The 16,884-nt window shown below is 43.7% G+C and overlaps 1 protein-coding gene and 1 long non-coding RNA gene across 4 annotated transcripts in view; both read left to right on the forward strand.

Annotated features, from left to right (window-relative positions):
• The window catches only part of EIF2B3 (eukaryotic translation initiation factor 2B subunit gamma), a 126,388-nt gene that overhangs the window by 94,551 nt on the left and 14,953 nt on the right, over positions 1 to 16,884 (forward strand). For all 3 annotated transcript variants that reach the window (XM_032301697.1, XM_032301696.1, XM_032301695.1), the window contains exons 9-10: positions 1,415 to 1,492; positions 2,039 to 2,187. In XM_032301697.1, coding sequence (XP_032157588.1) covers positions 1,415 to 1,492; positions 2,039 to 2,187 — 227 coding nt within the window. The remainder of the gene's footprint in view (positions 1 to 1,414; positions 1,493 to 2,038; positions 2,188 to 16,884) is intronic.
• On the forward strand, positions 2,194 to 3,814 carry LOC116566980. The gene is made up of 2 exons (XR_004276069.1): positions 2,194 to 2,300; positions 2,517 to 3,814. It is a non-coding gene; the product is annotated as an uncharacterized LOC116566980 (long non-coding RNA).

The raw sequence follows: 16,884 nt of genomic DNA on the forward strand, positions 1-16,884 counted from the left end.
CTCTGAAGTACCAGCCCGGCACTGTGTGGCAGAGAGGTCTGGAGAGGCCATGGTTGAAATGTAATGAAGGGAGGAGATCCTGGGGATAAGGGCTGAGCGATTAGCCTTCACTCTGCCAGTGCAGCCAGTCCTGGCACGGCGCCCCTCGGCCAGTGTGGCCACCACACATAGCGCCCTGACCAGCACTCTGGCCATGCTGGAGAATGACAATAGGCACACTGCCTGTGCCTTCCTAATGGGTCCAGAGCTAAAATTCTCCACATCTGTACCTTTGCAGTTTTCTCGTACTGGAGAGAGTATAGTGTGAACACCTTCAACCTTTTACTTTGGCTGGTCATGAGGAGATCTGCATTATTTCATAAACAAGCAGATAAATACTGTGTAATCATTACTGTGATGAAGCAAACATAGGCACAGAGAGGAGGCTTTCCTAAGAAGGAAGTTCCCTCTCATAGACATTCCTTCTTAGAGGAAGACATGGATGACTTCTCAGGAACTGTCCTGATTGTAGAATTTGTCTGACATTGTTCCTACCTTCACTTTAGGCATGGCCACACTGTCTAGGGGGGGAGCAGGCTCCTGGAATGAGTATGGTCAGGACTCAGAATGCTTCTTGCCCTCAGTAGGCCTCTTGAGGAAAGTGGCATTACTTTAAATATTTAAATTTATTTAAATGTGTTTATAATAAATTATCTAAGTTTATTTGAATAGATAAATAAATCTAAATTTATTTAAATGTTTTGATTTTAATTTTAATTTATTAAATCAGGGAGGAGATGCTCAGCTAGGAAATTAAGGATAAGACCACTTAGAATTTACCACATATATAATCCTTGTGCTAGGGGTACCTGGGTGGCTCAGTCAGTTAAGTGGCTGCCTTTGGTCCTGGGATCGAGCCCCATGCAGGGCTCCCTTTTCAGCAGAAAGCCTGTTTCTCCCTCTTTCCTCTGACTGCCGCTCTGCTTACTTGTGCTCATTCTCTCTGTGTCAAATAAATAAATAAAATCTTCAAAAAATAAAAAATAATAATCCTTGTCCTAGGGGAAATAACAGCAGCCTCCTGCCCTGCCTCACCCAAACAGGAAAGCTGTGGCTGAAAACTCCCTGCTTCTCTAACTGGGCATTGAGTTCTTTTTTTTTTTTTTTTTTTTTTTAGATTTTATTTATTTGACACAGAGAGAGAGATCACAAGTAGACAGAGAGGCAGGCAGAGATCGAGGGGGAAGCAGGCTCTGTGCTGAGCAGAGAGCCCGATGTGGGGCTCGATCCCAGGACCCTAAGATCATGTCCTGAGCCAAAGGCAGAAGCTTAACCCTCTGAGCCACCCAGGCGCCCCATGGGCATTGAGTTCTACCTAAGATGCTTTGGGGTATTTTCTGGTCTTAACTTTGGTGACCAAACCTCTCTCCTCAAGGTGCCCAAATTGCTGTCTGTTCTCTGTCCAGAAGAATCACTGATTCATTCATCAGCCCAGATTGTCAGCAAACACCTGGTAAGTGCTAGCTTGGGCAGGGCGGGCATGGGACAGTCTCTGGGTGCACTGAGGTATATCCTTGAGAAGATGGATTGGGGTTCTTAAGCCTGAAACTCATTAGTCCTAGGGAAATCCCGACTGGACTCTAGTTAATAAAATACTACCTTCTAGCCCAGACACTCACGAAGCTGGACAGGTGCTGACCCCAGGCACACAAATTCTATAAGGAAGATCCATGATAGTCTTGGGACTCAGACACAGGAGCTTACCATCTCTGTCCCTCTTCTCAACCTGATTTGAGCACTGTCTTCCAGAGAGCACATCTATGCACAAATGCATGAGTTTGTAAGTTTGAGTTGATCTCAGAGGTATTATATGACCTGTGGCCCTGAGAAATATGGTCACATGCTGGTGACCATGATGGGGTAGAGCAGAAGGATGATGGTCCCTCTGCTGACGTGTCTCTGGGGGAAGGTTGCATTGGACCCTGACTCAAAGGATCTGAGGGATTTGTTTGCAGTCGGTTGAGATGGATGGACAAGGTTTTATATTTGCCTTTTGCAGGTTGGAGTTGAGAGCCTCGTTGGGCCAGATACGCAGGTTGGAGAGAAGTCATCCATTAAGCACTCAGTCATTGGTTCATCCTGTGTTATAGGAAATAGAGTGACTATCACCAGTTGCCTTCTCATGAACTCAGTCACCGTGGAGGAAGGGTATGTTTACCCCCGTACCCACTTGAGGCTAGGGGCCTGGCATCTCTGGGAGGTTTGGGGAGCCAGCCCACCCTTGGAAAGGGCTCACCTTGAGGAAGGGAAGAAAAGGAAAGGTGGGGCGCCTGGGTGGCTCAGTGGGTTAAGCCGCTGCCTTCGGCTCAGGTCATGATCTCAGGGTCCTGGGATCGAGGCCCGCATCAGGCTCTCTGCTCAGCAGGGAGCCTGCTTCCCTCTCTGTCTCTCTGCTTGCCTCTCCATCTACTTGTTATTTCTCTCTGTCGAATAAATAAATAAATCTTAAAAAAAAAAAAAAAAAAAGAAAAGGAAAGGTGAAGAAAAGAACAGTGCCTAGGCCCTTTGAGGCCTTGGGTTTTGGCTCCACAAAGACATGGTCTGGGAAAGCATTTCCAGCAACTTTCTCACACTTACGGTCCTGAGAGATGCTGCCTCCTCTTGCTTTGGTATGCTGCTTGATGGGATGGCCACCACAGTGCACCACTGACAGTGCTGGAATGACACTTACCAACGTCTAAGGGTCATCTTGCTTCTCTCGGTGTCCCAGAGCAGCCCTGAAGAAGGCAGAGGACCAAGAGGTGCAGTCATTTAAGCCACATACTATTTTTAAGGGAGAGCTTCTGTGTTACAAGTTATGGAGAGTCTTCCCCCATTTTGAGACACTTTAGAGTATCTTAAAATCTTGATTTATAAACAGCCTAAACTTGGAGTAAGACTTGAATGATGTTTAGTAAGATTATTCCTCGGTATGGACCTCAGGTTTTTCCTGTATAAAATGCAAGCATAGGCAGTAAAAGAGAGGAAGGACCAAGGTAGTGGTCTTCAGACTTTTTAGAAAGTGAACTTTACTTTTTGTTAAGATAAATCTTATGCAGAAACTCAGTATTTAAAACTGATAAAAGCACAGCTGTTTGCAATACAGTGGGGAAGGGACACTTGTCCTTCTTAGAGGACGTGAAGCAGATCTATAAACAAATTTTGAAAAACACTAGACTCGATCAGCCTGAAAGAACTGATTCTAAAGCCTTGATTCTAGCTCCGGAACCTGTCGATGTCTCTGTGCAGGAACGGACAGGAGAGAAGGTTAGAGAAGACAGCAAGTTCAGTGAAAGCTGAACTACCTCTCCTAGCTGCCAGTGAAGGGTTGAGGGAAAGGTTAAGCCTTTGCCCTTTAGGAAGAGTGACTCATGGAAGATAACAGATAGTATTGAGGGAGGAAGTACCGTAATTAAAAACCAAGAAAATTGGAAACCACAGGGATATTGGCCACTAAGTTCTGTCCTCCCTCAAGCCCACTTCCCAACTTGATTTCCAAGCCCTGACAACCAGGCATAAAGCCATTAGTCAGGAAGTCTGGAAGAATCTTCTCTGGAGATTCTGACCAGCCCAAAAAGAAAAATGTATTTACGTCAGAGATTTCTAACAGCCCACTGAAATCACCCTGCAGTGAAAATTAGGGATGACGAATTCCATTCATGTGCTTAGAGCTTCCAAGTAGCTTTTTTAGAATCCTCCCTAAAGATGAAGAGATAAGCAAAGATTACCAGAGATCTAAAGAGAGCTTATCATGAAAGATCCACAAATCAAACAGTTAGAAAAAAGCTACTTAGAAGAAACAGACTCTGTAGGGAGAGAGAAATACTTTCAAACAACCTCTTATTTCAAAGAACAAAAAAAGAACTCTAGGAAATTAAAACTGTGATAACAAAAGGAAAACCCCAGTAAAAGAATTGGAAGATAAATGTCATATTTCCCAGAAAGTAGAGCAAAAAGATAAAGAGACGGAGCGGGGAAGAGAAAAGATAAGGAAATGAGAGGACCGGTTCAGGATATTTAACATCCGAATAGGAGTTCTGTAAAAAAAGAAAGCTCAGATTTCAGAGGAGGAAATTATTTAAGAAATAATATAAGGGGGCACCTGGGTGGCTCAGTGGGTTAAGCCTCTGCCTTCAGCTTAGGTCATGTTCTCAGGGTCCTGGGATCAAGCCCCCCATCAGGCTCTCTGCTCAGCAGGGAGCCTGCTCCCCCCCACCACCATGCCTGACGCTCTGCCTACTTGTGATCTCTCTCTCTCTGTCAGATAAATAAATAAATCTTTAAAAAAAAAAAAAAAGAAAAGAAAGAAAGAAAAAAAGAATACAGGAAAATGTCTCACAAGTGAGAGATATGAATTTACAGAATGAAAGGGCCTACTAAATGCCCAGTACAATGGGTAAAAACAAACCTCCATCATTTTGAAATTTCAGAACGCTGGAAAATAAAATGTGCTACGAACTTACAAAGAAAAAATAGTAAGTCCTATACAACCAATCAGGAACCAGAATGGCTTTGTTTTAGACTTACCAGTAGCAACAATGGAAACTGGAAAATACTAGAACAATACCTTCAAAATTCTGAAGGAAAACTAATTTCGACCTAGAATTCTGTACCCCAGCAAAATGTTAAGTGTGACCATGGAAAAGGTCTCAAAAACTTTTCTAGATGTGTTCCACCAAAATGAACAGTAGATGAAAGAGATAAGATACACAAGGTCCAATTCTAAGAAAGGAGAAATTATCGTTGGACGATACTGAAGGCAGATCCAAGGATGGACAACTTTATGAACTGCCTGAAGCATAAAGGGAGCAGTTAGCCTGGAGTGGAATCCACAGAGCACTTACCCAGGAAGATGAAAGTGATAAAATACCAGATGCATATAAACATCTTGAAAGATTTAGACAACTGGCTGAAAGTTCGGTTTGAATTAGTAATAGCATAGAATACTATCTAACAAAAACAAAACAATTATGAACTGTTTAAAAAGTACACGAAAGGAAAAGGCATCATAGTTCACTATGTAACTCTACTGTGAAATAGAATTTAAGTAGTCATAATAAACACTACAGACCAAAATTTTGCTGTAACAGTATTGAAAGGATGAGGGATAAGAAGAGAAAGGTGGAGCAGGGGCAGGAAAGGGAAGCTAAATCCTCATCTTCCATTGTGGGAAGTCTATTGATAATGCCTAAAACTAAAACATCAAGAACGATATTACGTAGCATGTTATTAGTGATACCTCTCTATCCCTCCCTAGAGATAGGGAGGTAGAAACTGAAATACTCAGCATAACTAAGTCTAAAAGTTGTCTCTAGGGGGACGCCTGGGTGGCTCAGTCAGTTAAGCATCTGTCTTTGGCTCCAGTCATGATCCCAGGGTCCTGGGATTGAGCCCAAATCAGGCTCCTTGCTCAGTGGGGAGCCTTGCTTCTTCCTCTGCTTCTTCCCCTGCTCGTGCTTTCTCTCTTTCTCAAATAAATAAAATCCATAAAAAATAAAAATAAAACAAAAATTATTTCTGGGAAGAAGGAAATGAGTAGGGGAAAGAGAAGACTGCTGTATTTCATAATAAAACCTTCAGGGGCGCCTGGGTGGCTCAGTGGGTTAAAGCCTCTGCCTTTGGCTCAGGTCATGATCCCAGAGTCGTGGGATCGAGCCCCACATCGGGCTCTCTGCTCAGTGGGGAGCCTGCTTCCATTCCTCTCTCTGCCTGCCTCTCTGCCTACCTATGATCTCTGTCTGTCAAATAAATAAATAAAATCTTTAAAAAAAAAAAAAAAACCTTCAGAAAGATTTGTTTTAAGATATATACATGCATTGGGGCACCTGGGTGGCTCAGTTGGTTAAGCATCTGACCAACTCAGGTCATGATCTCAGGGTCCTAGAATTGAGCCCCACATCCGGCTCCCCACTCAGCAGGGAGTCTGCTTCTTCCTTTCTCTCTCCCTTTCTCTGTCTCTCTCAAATAATTAAGATAAGAAAAGAGACATGCATGCACATATAAATTTAATTGCCAAAAACAGGCCAGAATTTGATGGTACACTGCTCCCCGTGGCATGCTGATAAATTGTTAACAACCAGTTCTTTGAGGGAAAAATAAGTGGTCTGATCTATAACATTTGCCAGTTTCCGTAGTGTAAATTCTCCCACTATGACCAGTGGTGTCAGCAGACACTGAGCTGGGGAGAGATGCTAGCAGTCAGCTCTCCCGAGCAGAACAGTCAGGCTCCAGCGCATCACTGATGATAGAGAGCTGTCTCAAGTATTTCCCTCTCTTATCAAACACAGAGACCCACTGGAGGCTGAAGACTCTACATGAGTGCAGTGGTAGAAGTCTGTGCAGTCACAGAGGGAAAAGGGTCAGGAAAAAATTAAGGAAATGATCCTTGATCTGAATCTTGAAAAATGATTAGACCCACCGGTTGGAGAAAGGAATGTTCTAGATACATCGAGAGTGTAAAGTGTGAGACAGCATATCTTATTCCAGAAACATCTCTTCATTTTGATCTTAGCTTGAATTTCATCACTTAAGAGGGTTCTCTGACTACCCTATCAGATATCCTCTGTCCCAGGATGCCTGAGTGGCTCAGTCAGTTAAATGTCTCATTCTCGGTTTCAGCTCAGGTCATGAGATCAAGCCTCATGTTGGGTGCTGTGCTCCACTGCGGAGTCTGCTTGAAATCCTCCCTCCCGGGGGTACCTGGGTGATTCAGTGGGCTAAAGCCTCTGCCTTCGGCTCAGGTCATGGTCCCAGGGTCCTGGGATCGAGCCCCACATCGGGCTCTCTGCTCAGCGGGGAGCCTGCTTCCTCCTCTCTCTCTGCCTGCCTCTCTGCCTGCTTGTGATCTCTGTCAAACAAATAAATCTTTAAAAAAAGAAAGAAAGAAAGAAAGAAATCCTCCCTCCCTCTCCCTCTTCTTCCCTGGACATATGCACACACTCTCTCTAAAATAAATAAATAAATCTTTAAAAAGAAGAAGAAGAAGCAGGAGCAGTCTATCCCAGTACTCTCTGTTACATCACCTTGTTTTATTTCCTTCTTAGCATTATCACGGTCTGGCCTTATCTTGTTTACCTGGCTCTAACAAGTAAATGTTAGTTTGAAAATACACATTTCACTGTTACATCTTGAGAGCCTATAGGAGCACAGTAAAGATTTGTTACGTGAAAGAATGGTAAATAATTCATAATTAATCAAAATACAGAATTCAAAGAGGAATGGATAGATAGGAGACAAGGCTATACCGATGGCCAAGTACCAAATCATGGACTATCCACTACGACATTTAATAGGTAACAGTAACTTAAAAGTTTAAAGGAAAGGAATAACATAATTAAATCCACATTTTATGAAGATCATCTTGGCTACACTGTGGAGGGTGGTGTGAGAAGGATAAGCATGAAGGCCAGAAGACTACTGAAAGAAATAGAAGTCCTAAATTAAGGCAGTAGCAGTGGCAATAGGGAAGAGAAATAATGAGTTGATTAAAAACTATAAAGCATGGTGATTGGCTGGATATGTGAGGTGAAAGAGAAATTAGGGAAAACTTCCAGATTTCTTGCCCAAGCAATACAGTTTCTGGTGTGCTATTCACTCAGATAGAAATCAGCAGAGGATTTGCAGGGTGGGAAGCAGGGAAATGATGAGTTCCATTTGGGATAAGTTGAGTTCCTGGCAGGCGGCCTTGACATGCAGGACTTAATGTGCAGGAATGGAGCTTGGGAAAGAAGCCTGTGTTTGAAGTACAGGTTTGGGAGAGCGGTGGGCACAGAGATGGTAACCGAAGCTGTGGGAGTAGAGATCACCCAGGGAGATTGCGTGTCCTTAAAAGAAACCAAGACCTTGGGGAACATCAACAATTTCAGGCACAAGAAAAGGAATCTAAGGAGACTGACAAGGAAGGAATCTAAGGGGTAAGGGAGAGGACAGTTGGGGTAGGTGAAGCCCAGCTTGGGGAAACGAGATAGACGGTGGTGAACTCACTGAGATGAGAGAGGGCGAGGGAGGAGCAGATTTGTGGGAATGAAAGGCCGGTGTGGGACACATGAAGTTGGAAGTACCTGTAGGACATCTAAGTATGTGGAGGTATTCAGTAGCCAGCTTATGACCGGAGGTTAGAAGAAGAGGTCAGACCCACAGACCTCTTCCTGAACCATTGTGATGTTCTCTAACTTCTTTTGCTGTCTCTATTTCTCTTATTCTTCCAAATCTGCCCTTCCGCCATTCCTCTTATGGATTAGAACTTGAACTTTGGAGTTAGACTACCAGACCGAATCCTGGATCTGTCATTTACTGGTCACTTAGGGAATTGACTTTATGTCTTTGTGCCTGATTTTCTCACTGTAAAATGGAGTGAAAACTGAACTACCTCACAGGTTTATTGGGAGTACTAAATTAATAGACATACAACACTTTGAACAGTGATTGGACATAGAATGTTAGCTGTCATTAGTTTATCGTCCCCATCATCATTTATCATTAATCTCATTTCACAGAGGTGACATTTACTCTCTAAAGGATAGCTCTGATCATGTCCTTGTTTTATTCAACAACTTTTTTTTTTGAAGACTTTCCCCTACTTTTAGAATAAAGTTTGAACTTCCAGGTTCCTCATGATCTAGCTCCAGCACTGAGTCCTGGAATGTTAATGAGATGGGGCCTGAGAAGCCACCCCACTCAACTTCTGCATTTTTATACATGAGCAGAGTATGGAATTCCAGACTTTCTTCTCATTGCACCCTTGCTTTTCTGTGTCCCATTCTGGATTCATGCACGAGACCGACAGCATCACCATTCTGTCAAAACCAGAACCACATTTGCCTTTACCCATTTGATCGCCTCCTTCCAGAGTAGTTCATGAGGCTCTGTAACTTCCACTCTGTCTCATCTTACCTCAGACCTTCCAGGGAAGACAATGCCATGACTTTCCCATTTGCTCTAATTAGCTACGTCTCCTTCCCCTCCTGTGGGCGGGCTGATAAAGGAACAGCTCTCTGGCACCTCTTTATAGGAAATTTTTTTTTTTAAATATTTTTATTTATTTATTTGACAGAGAGAAATCACAAGTAGATGGAGAGGCAGGCAGAGAGAGAGAGAGGGAAGCAGGCTCCCTGCTGAGCAGAGAGCCCGATGCGGGCCTCGATCCCAGGACCCTGAGATCATGACCTGAGCCGAAGGCAGCGGCTTAACCCACTGAGCCACCCAGGCGCCCCTCTCTGGCACCTCTTTAAAGGCCAGTATTGTGTCCTGAATTGAAGTGAAGAGACTTGGTGAGGAACCAAGGCTTGGTAAGAAACTTCGGGTTGCTCGTGTGAGAGAAGTTCATAGAGAATGCCTAGCATAATATCCTAGAGTCAGTTGCTGTTTTGGAGGTGGTACAGTCTTGGATGGCCTCTTAAGCTAAGGAAACAAAGGTTTAGATGGTGGTGGCTGCTATTTTTTCAACTAAAAAAAGTTGAGGGAGAGCTACAGGCAGCCGGCATGGGGCTAATGACTAGGGAGGGTGGATTACCCAATCTGGCAAATTAGCTCCTGGTGATAAGATCAGACATCCTGCATCCCATATGAACCTTTTCCCATTATCTTCAGGTCATTTAGTTTTAATTACTTATGGTAAATTTGGGAAAAGTCATTAAATTGCGGTCACATGAGATTTTATTACCCTGCTGCTGTTACATCTGACCTGAGTAGCAGAGTAGAAACATGAATTTGTCCAGAAGGGAGTTTCTCATATTCCAGGCTTGCTTGTCTCTGTCAGCAGTGGTGAGCTGCCAAGACTTTCTGGACAGTCACTTGGACATCTGCCCAAGGTCCTTAGGTCATGAGGGATGCTAACAGGACCACCTTGGGGAAGGTATAGGCCAGACTGCAGAGAAGGCTCCTGCCTGACTTTCTCATTTTCAGTTTCTGGTGGAAGTTCCATGTTCTATGACAGCTGAAGCCCAAGAATTCAAAGTCTGGTGAAAACTTCATTGTCAAGGCTTCACTGTCAGTTCTGTGCTCTGCATCTTTGGCTTTCTGGTCCTGAACAACATCTCCTGCATCTCCTCGTAGTCCACAGTGAATGACCCAGGGGGTAAGGTAGCTCCTTCATATGTGGGCAGGCAGGCCAGGGAGCCAAGTTTTCACCTAGATTTTCTGTGTTTTCTGTAGGCAGCAAGTGCCCACTGTCAAAGCCCAACAATATATTATTGCATCTCATTGTTACCCTGAGTGTCCTCTTTACCTGCACTCAGCTGACTGCCCAGCTCACTGGGTCCCTTACTTTTCTACTCCCCTTTATTCCTGACATTCAGTCTGCCTGAATTGCCTCTTTCTAGAGATCTTTACCTATAGAAATCCTCCTACTCATCCTTCAAAGTCCAGTACCTATTCTAGCTACTCCATGCAGCCATCTTTCCCCCACCTCTGTGTTCTCTGTGCACCCATAACACTTGATGTATGTTCATGTGCCATTTAGTGCATCTTTTTTTTTCCTCAATAGACTACAGCTTCCTTGAATACAGAAATAGTTCTCCTATATCTCTATATCTCTTAATGCCTAGTACTGTACTTTTTATATACTAGGCATCTTAGGAAGTATTTACTGAACGAAAAACAGGAATCCCTGATTTATTTTTCCCTACCATAATTGGCTGAGCATCTGTCAAGAGAGCTGTGTGTACTACTAGAAAAAGTGGTAGAGTACCTCCCTCCTTAAAACTCACCAAAATAAAAACATACAAGCAAAACCAGAAAAGGAAACTTTATCTACAATAAAACTAGATAATACCACCACATACTAGTATACAGACTGAGGAATACTCCAGACTGAGGAATATTCCAGATACAATGGAATGCAGATCAAATCCAAAAAGAACATCAAGATTTGACCAACATAAAGAATAAGGGCATGGGTAAACCAAAGAATTGGCAAACATCTCTTTTGCAAAATCTTTTTTTTTTTTTTTAAGATTTTATTTATTTGACACAGAGAGAGAAAGATCACAAGTAGGAAGAGAGGCAGGCAGAAGGAGAAGGGGAAGCAGGCTCCCCGCTCAGCAGAGAGCCCCATGTGGGGCTCAATCCCAGGACCCTGAGATCACAACCTGAGCCGAAGGCAGAGGCTTACCCCACTGAGCCACCCAGGTGCCCCACTTTTGGAAAATCTTAAGGCACATAGAACTGACAGAAAAAACCACTGAGGCACATAGGAGGGCTGGCCTCAGACATTTCTGTGAGAACATTTAAGACAAACATTTAGGAGGGAGACAACATTTAGAAAATTTAGAGGGAAAATGATTGTGACCTAAGAGTCCCATAGCTAATCCAAGTTATGGCTGAAATATAAAATCATCAGAAATACTCCAGGGGTTCAGGAGATGTGTCACCCAAGAACCCTCTGGAAAACTGTCCTTGAAAACATAATAGAGGGGCATCTGGGTGGCTCAGTCAGTAAGCCACTGTCTTAGGCTCAGGTCATGATCCCAGGGTCCTGGGATTGGGGCCCATGTCAGGCGGGCTCCATGCTCAGCGGGAGGCCTGCTTCTCCCTCTCCCACTCCCCCTGCATGTATTCCCTCTCTCACTGTCTCTCTCTCTGTGTCAAATAAATAAGTAAAATCTTAAAAAATAATAATAATAATAGAGCCAAGTAAGAAATGAAACAAAATACTGATTAATGGGTTGGTTGTGTATAAAAGTGAACTCCCTTAAACATAAAATTAAGTATGTGGTAATTAGCGTTGCAAAAGGACCATGATTATTGGAAGAATTTTGTCCATGTTTCTTCAGTAACACTCTTGAAAATACCAAATTATGAAATTTTGGAAAGATCCCCTGGACTTAAAGGAGCTCCTTAGGACTTTTGACTCATTTTTTTTTTTTTTAAGATTTTTTATTTATTTATTTGACAGAGAGACATCACAAGTAGGCAGAGAGGCAGGCAGAGAGAAGGAGGAAGCAGGCTCCCTGCTGAGCAAAGAGCCCAATGCGGGACTCGATCCCAGAGCCCTGAGATCATGACCTGAGCCGAAGGCAGCGGCTTAACCCACTGAGCCACCCAGGCGCCCCACTTTTGACTCATTTTTTGCCTCTACACTAAACCCATCCTCTTAGGTGGAGAATACTACTGCTTAATTCTTTGAGGTTGTTACTTCATTACTTTGATTCCCTCCAAAGCCTTCTTTTTCTTAGCCTCTCTTTAGGGAATAGAAGGACTTAGATTTCTTAGGAGGGAGACATTTCTCACCACTAAACCTTTGTATAGTGAACCAAAGCGAACCAAAGGGAGGAAATTTTCAGCTTGTTCACTGAAGCCAATACATTTTCATCTAGAGGACCAAGAGCCAAGAGTGGCCAGACAGAAAAGTAAAATATTTCTTCAAGCATTATGTCTCATTACCTGAATCAACCTGGACGAATACCACAAATAATAATGTTGAAGCAGAAAAAAACAAGTTGCAGAGGGAAACAGAGAGAATTATAGCATTTATATAAAATTTTGAAACATGGAAAACAATACTACATGTTGTCTACTAATATACTTTTTTCTGTGCCTGACATATTTCTTTTTTAAAAAAAAATACTTTATCTATTTACTTGAGAGAGAGAGAGATCACAAGTAGGCAGAGAGGCAAGCAGAGGGAGAAGGGGAAGCAGGTTCCCCACTGAGCAGAGAGCCCGATGCGGGGCTCAATCCCAGGACCCTGGGAACATGACCTGAGCCGAAGGCAGAGTCTTAACCCACTGAGCCGCCAGGCGCCTCTGTGCCTGAAATATTTCATTAAAAATAATACATGGAGGATACCTGGGTGGATCAGTTGGTTAAGCCTCTATCTTCGGCTCAGGTCATGATCCCAGGGTCCTGGATCGAGTCCTGCAATGGGCTCCTTACTCAGTGGGGAGCCTGCTTCTCCCTCTGCCTGCTGCTACCCCTGCTTTTGTGCTCATTCTCTCTCTCTCTCTCTCTCTCTTTCTCTGACAAATAAATATAGAAAATCTTTAATAATAATAATAATAATAATAATACATGGTTCTTCATCTAGAGGGACTCCTGGACAAGGACCCCTTGGGCTAAGCTCAGGAGACTCTTGCCTCTGAGGAGATCTGGGTGAATCAACCATAATCTTGGGGCTGAAGTAGTGAGCTGACCTAAAGTAGGCCTTTAGTCATAAACCTAGAAAAACTATGTGTATCTCCAGCTCCATACTCTTTCCTTACCCAAGGTTATGAGTAAGTTAGAAAACCTACCAGCTCCTTCCAGAGAAGAACCTACCTGTCCTCAGGGTTACTGAACAGATTGATGGCTCTTTGCCAAATACTGCCCAGTCACTGGCTGAGTCCAAGTCCCTCACACAAAGGAGAGTCACTTACCACTATGTATGCTTGGGCACATTGCTTAACCACTGCAAGCCTCAAATTTCTCTGTAAAAATTAGAATAAATACCACCATCCCTGCAGGCTTGCCAAAAGGATTAAGTTACATAATGAACTTAAAATGCTTTGTGTAATGACTGAGAAATATTCGACATCAGAGTTATGTGAGTTCCCTTTTCTTCTGTAATAAACTGAAGAAAGTTCTAACCAAAGCCAGAGGAGCAACTAAAATTTGGAGGCCCTTTTGCTTCCCTGGCCAGGGGTTCTTCTTTTTTTTTTTTTTTAAGATTTTATTTATTGGGGTGCCTGAATGGCTCAGTCATTAAGCATCTGCCTTTGGCTCAGGTCGTGATCCCAGGGTCCTGGGATTGAGCCCCACATCTGGCTCCCTGCTCAGCAGGGAGTCTGCTTCTCCCTCTCCCACTCCCCTGCTTATGTTCCCTCTCTTGCTATATGTCTCTCTCTGTCAAAAAAAAATGAATAAGGGGCGCCTGGGTGGCTCAGTGGTTTGAGCCGCTGCCTTCGGCTCGGGTCATGATCTCAGGGTGCTGGGATCGAGTCCCGCATCGGGCTCTCTGCTCAGTGGGGAGCCTGCTTCCCTCTGTCTCTCTCTGCCTGCCTCTCCATCTACTTGTGATTTCTCTTTGTCAAATAAATAAATAAATAAAATCTTAAAAAAAAAAAAAAGAATAAAACCTTGTAAAAAAAGATTTACTTATTTGAGAGAGAGTGGTGGGGAGGGACAGAAGGAGAGAGATGAGAAAAGGGCTCCCCAGGATTATGCCCTTTCCTGGAAGCAGAGGCTTAACCAACTGAGCCACCCAGGTGCCCCCAGGGCTTCTTCCTTGTATCCTAGGCCTGGGAACATCATGTGGTATAGTACGCCTGGCCAAGCAGTGGATCTCCAGATCTTACTGCAGACCTCTGTGGTCTTTCTCATAGTCTCTTCTCCACTGAAGCATTAGGATTTTCAGGGTAGTTTCCCAAAGCCTGCAGTTTTGCTTAAAATTCAACCACACCAAGGGGCACCTGGGTGGCTCAGTCAGTTAAACATCCGATTCTTGATTTTGGCTCAGGGCATGATCTCAGGGTTGTAAAGGAGCCCAGCCTTCTGCTCAGCTCTGAGCTGAGCGTGAAGGGTGGTTAAGATTCTCTCTCCCTCTTCCCTTGCCCCCCCAAAAATAATTTAACCCCACCAAGTAGAAATGATGACTGAAACCCATTAATCTTAGCCATCTCTCAGCAGCTTCTTAGAAAAACAACCAGGTTAGCACAGCAGAGTCCTTAATACTGAGCTAAGAGTTAAAACTACATGGCAAAAACCATAGTTTTGGCATTAGGTCAGTTCTTTGTTTGAGCTGTAGAGAAGTCACCTCCCCTCAGCTTTATGCACTAACCAGGAAAGGCAAAGCAGGGGCACCTGGGTGGCTATTGGGTTAAGCCTCTGCCTTTGGCTCAGGTCATGATCTCAGGGTCCTGGGACTGAGCCCCACATTGGGCTCTCTGCTCAGCAAGGAGCTTGCTCCCGCCCCCCCCCCACACACACACACACCGCCTCTCTCTGCCTACCTCTCTGCCTTCTTGTGATCTCTCTCTCTCTGTGTCAAATAAATAAAATCTTAAAAAAAAAAAAAAAATAGAAAAGGCAAAGCCATTATTATAGATTGGCAACCTGGAAAGAGCTTACTTGATACGGTGGTATCATCCTTCCTCTCCAGTGTGAGCACACACAAACACATCCAGTAAAAGCCTTAATCTTGGAATTTCTTTCTGGAGAGACGGAAAGCTCTATATTGGCTTGACATTTTTCCAGAATACCTCGGCCTTGCTCATGGAGGTGACTTGTGACCATAGCAGTGGTTATAGGGAACAATGAAGAACCAAATGGCAGAAAAGAGCTTCACACTCACTAAGCATTTTGTCAGCTGTTCATCTCAAAGCCTTCCGCAGATCCACTGACCAAGAGCTTCAGGAGAGCCCCAGCTTCTTTTCAGTCAACCTACTTTTTCCCCATCATATCTGCAGATTCTGCATTGCTAGTTTATGGGTCTCAGAGGGAATTACACAGAAACTAAATGAGACAAGGTTCCTGAACACCTCAATCAGACTGGCTAGACAGAAGGAGAACCCAGGCTATCCATTCCTGTGGAATTCTGACCTCAATCAGTCTAGCCTCTTCCTTCCAGAAATGGTTCCCACTTATATCCCAAATCCCAAAATAGCCATGTAGTAGTCTCTAATTATGGCCTCTTGAATTCCTCTTGGCTGTTTTGATCTATGCCGACTATGTTTACCCATTTCCTAGCTCCAGAGCCTGTGTTCTCAGGCTCTTAAACTACTGAGCAGGAGGTATCCTCCTACTCCCACTCTGGAAAAAGAAAGAAGACTTTTCAGTGAGAAGCTAGTAGCCAATTGTAAGCCTGCTTTGTCCCAGGAATCTATTTCTGAGGCTTTCTATATACTTCCTTACTACTCTTCTTGGGGGAATTTTCATCAAGAAGCAGGAACCACTCTAGCTGCTAACTGAACTGCTTTGCCTAAAGCAGAAGACAAGTTGGAAAGTTCTGGAAGGTCCCTTAATTCCCACCCACTGTGTATCCTGATTTTTTGTGTGTATATTCTGAATCTGAGCCAAAAAACAAACTAATTCTCCAGCCCACACCACAGAGGTGCTGTGGCTTTTGCCTTTTGCTGCTTTCCGACTGGCTTAACCTTCCAGAAGAATAGAGATAAAGACGACTCTGGAATGCTATAGCAGGCTAGAATTCCTTTTCTGCATTTTACTAAAAAGTCGGTGTTTGGGAAGAATCTTTTTTAATAGCCTCTGCACAAATAGTTTCAGGCTTTGGACTGTCCTCCTCGCCATCCCCCATGCCTCCTGGGTTGCCTGAGGATTTTTCCTTAATTGATGTTTTGTTTTGTTTTGTTTAAATGGATGCTCACACCCTTCCTACTCACCTTCCTTCTCCGCTTTAGCTGCCCACTTCTGACTCTTAAAGGTAGCGAATATTTCCCTGTTAGGGCCGAATCCTTCCCTCCACAGAGCCACTCGGCTCTCAAGAGCAGCTTGGCAATTCCAAGCAAGCTTCCTCCAGTCTTTCCTTCTCTTGATTTCTTTATATGGCGTTATGACTAAATGTATGGATTCTGGAGTCAGGCAGACCTAGATTTGAATCTGCTGCTTGGCAATTATGTGGTTTGGGGCAAATGGTTTAACTTCCCTAAATCTGTTTGTTACCTCATCTGTGGTTGTTATTTTTTACTGCATCAGAGGCAAAAATGATACTCCCAGAATCATCTAGGAAGCTCTTTTTTTCTAAATACATGAGGCCCCCATCTCAGACCTACCAAAAGGATTGATGGAACCCAAGACAATGAGGGTGTTTTTGTTTATTTTTTTGCACTGCCCAAGTGATTTTTCTGATTAAATGGCTGGATTTGTAAGTCACTCCTGTAACGTACCTAGAGTATTTATTTGCACGACATCTAGCATAGAGTAGGTAGGCAGTGG

The sequence above is a fragment of the Mustela erminea genome, chromosome 10 (assembly GCF_009829155.1).
Source record: "Mustela erminea isolate mMusErm1 chromosome 10, mMusErm1.Pri, whole genome shotgun sequence".
In the NCBI taxonomy this organism is placed as follows: domain Eukaryota; kingdom Metazoa; phylum Chordata; class Mammalia; order Carnivora; family Mustelidae; genus Mustela; species Mustela erminea.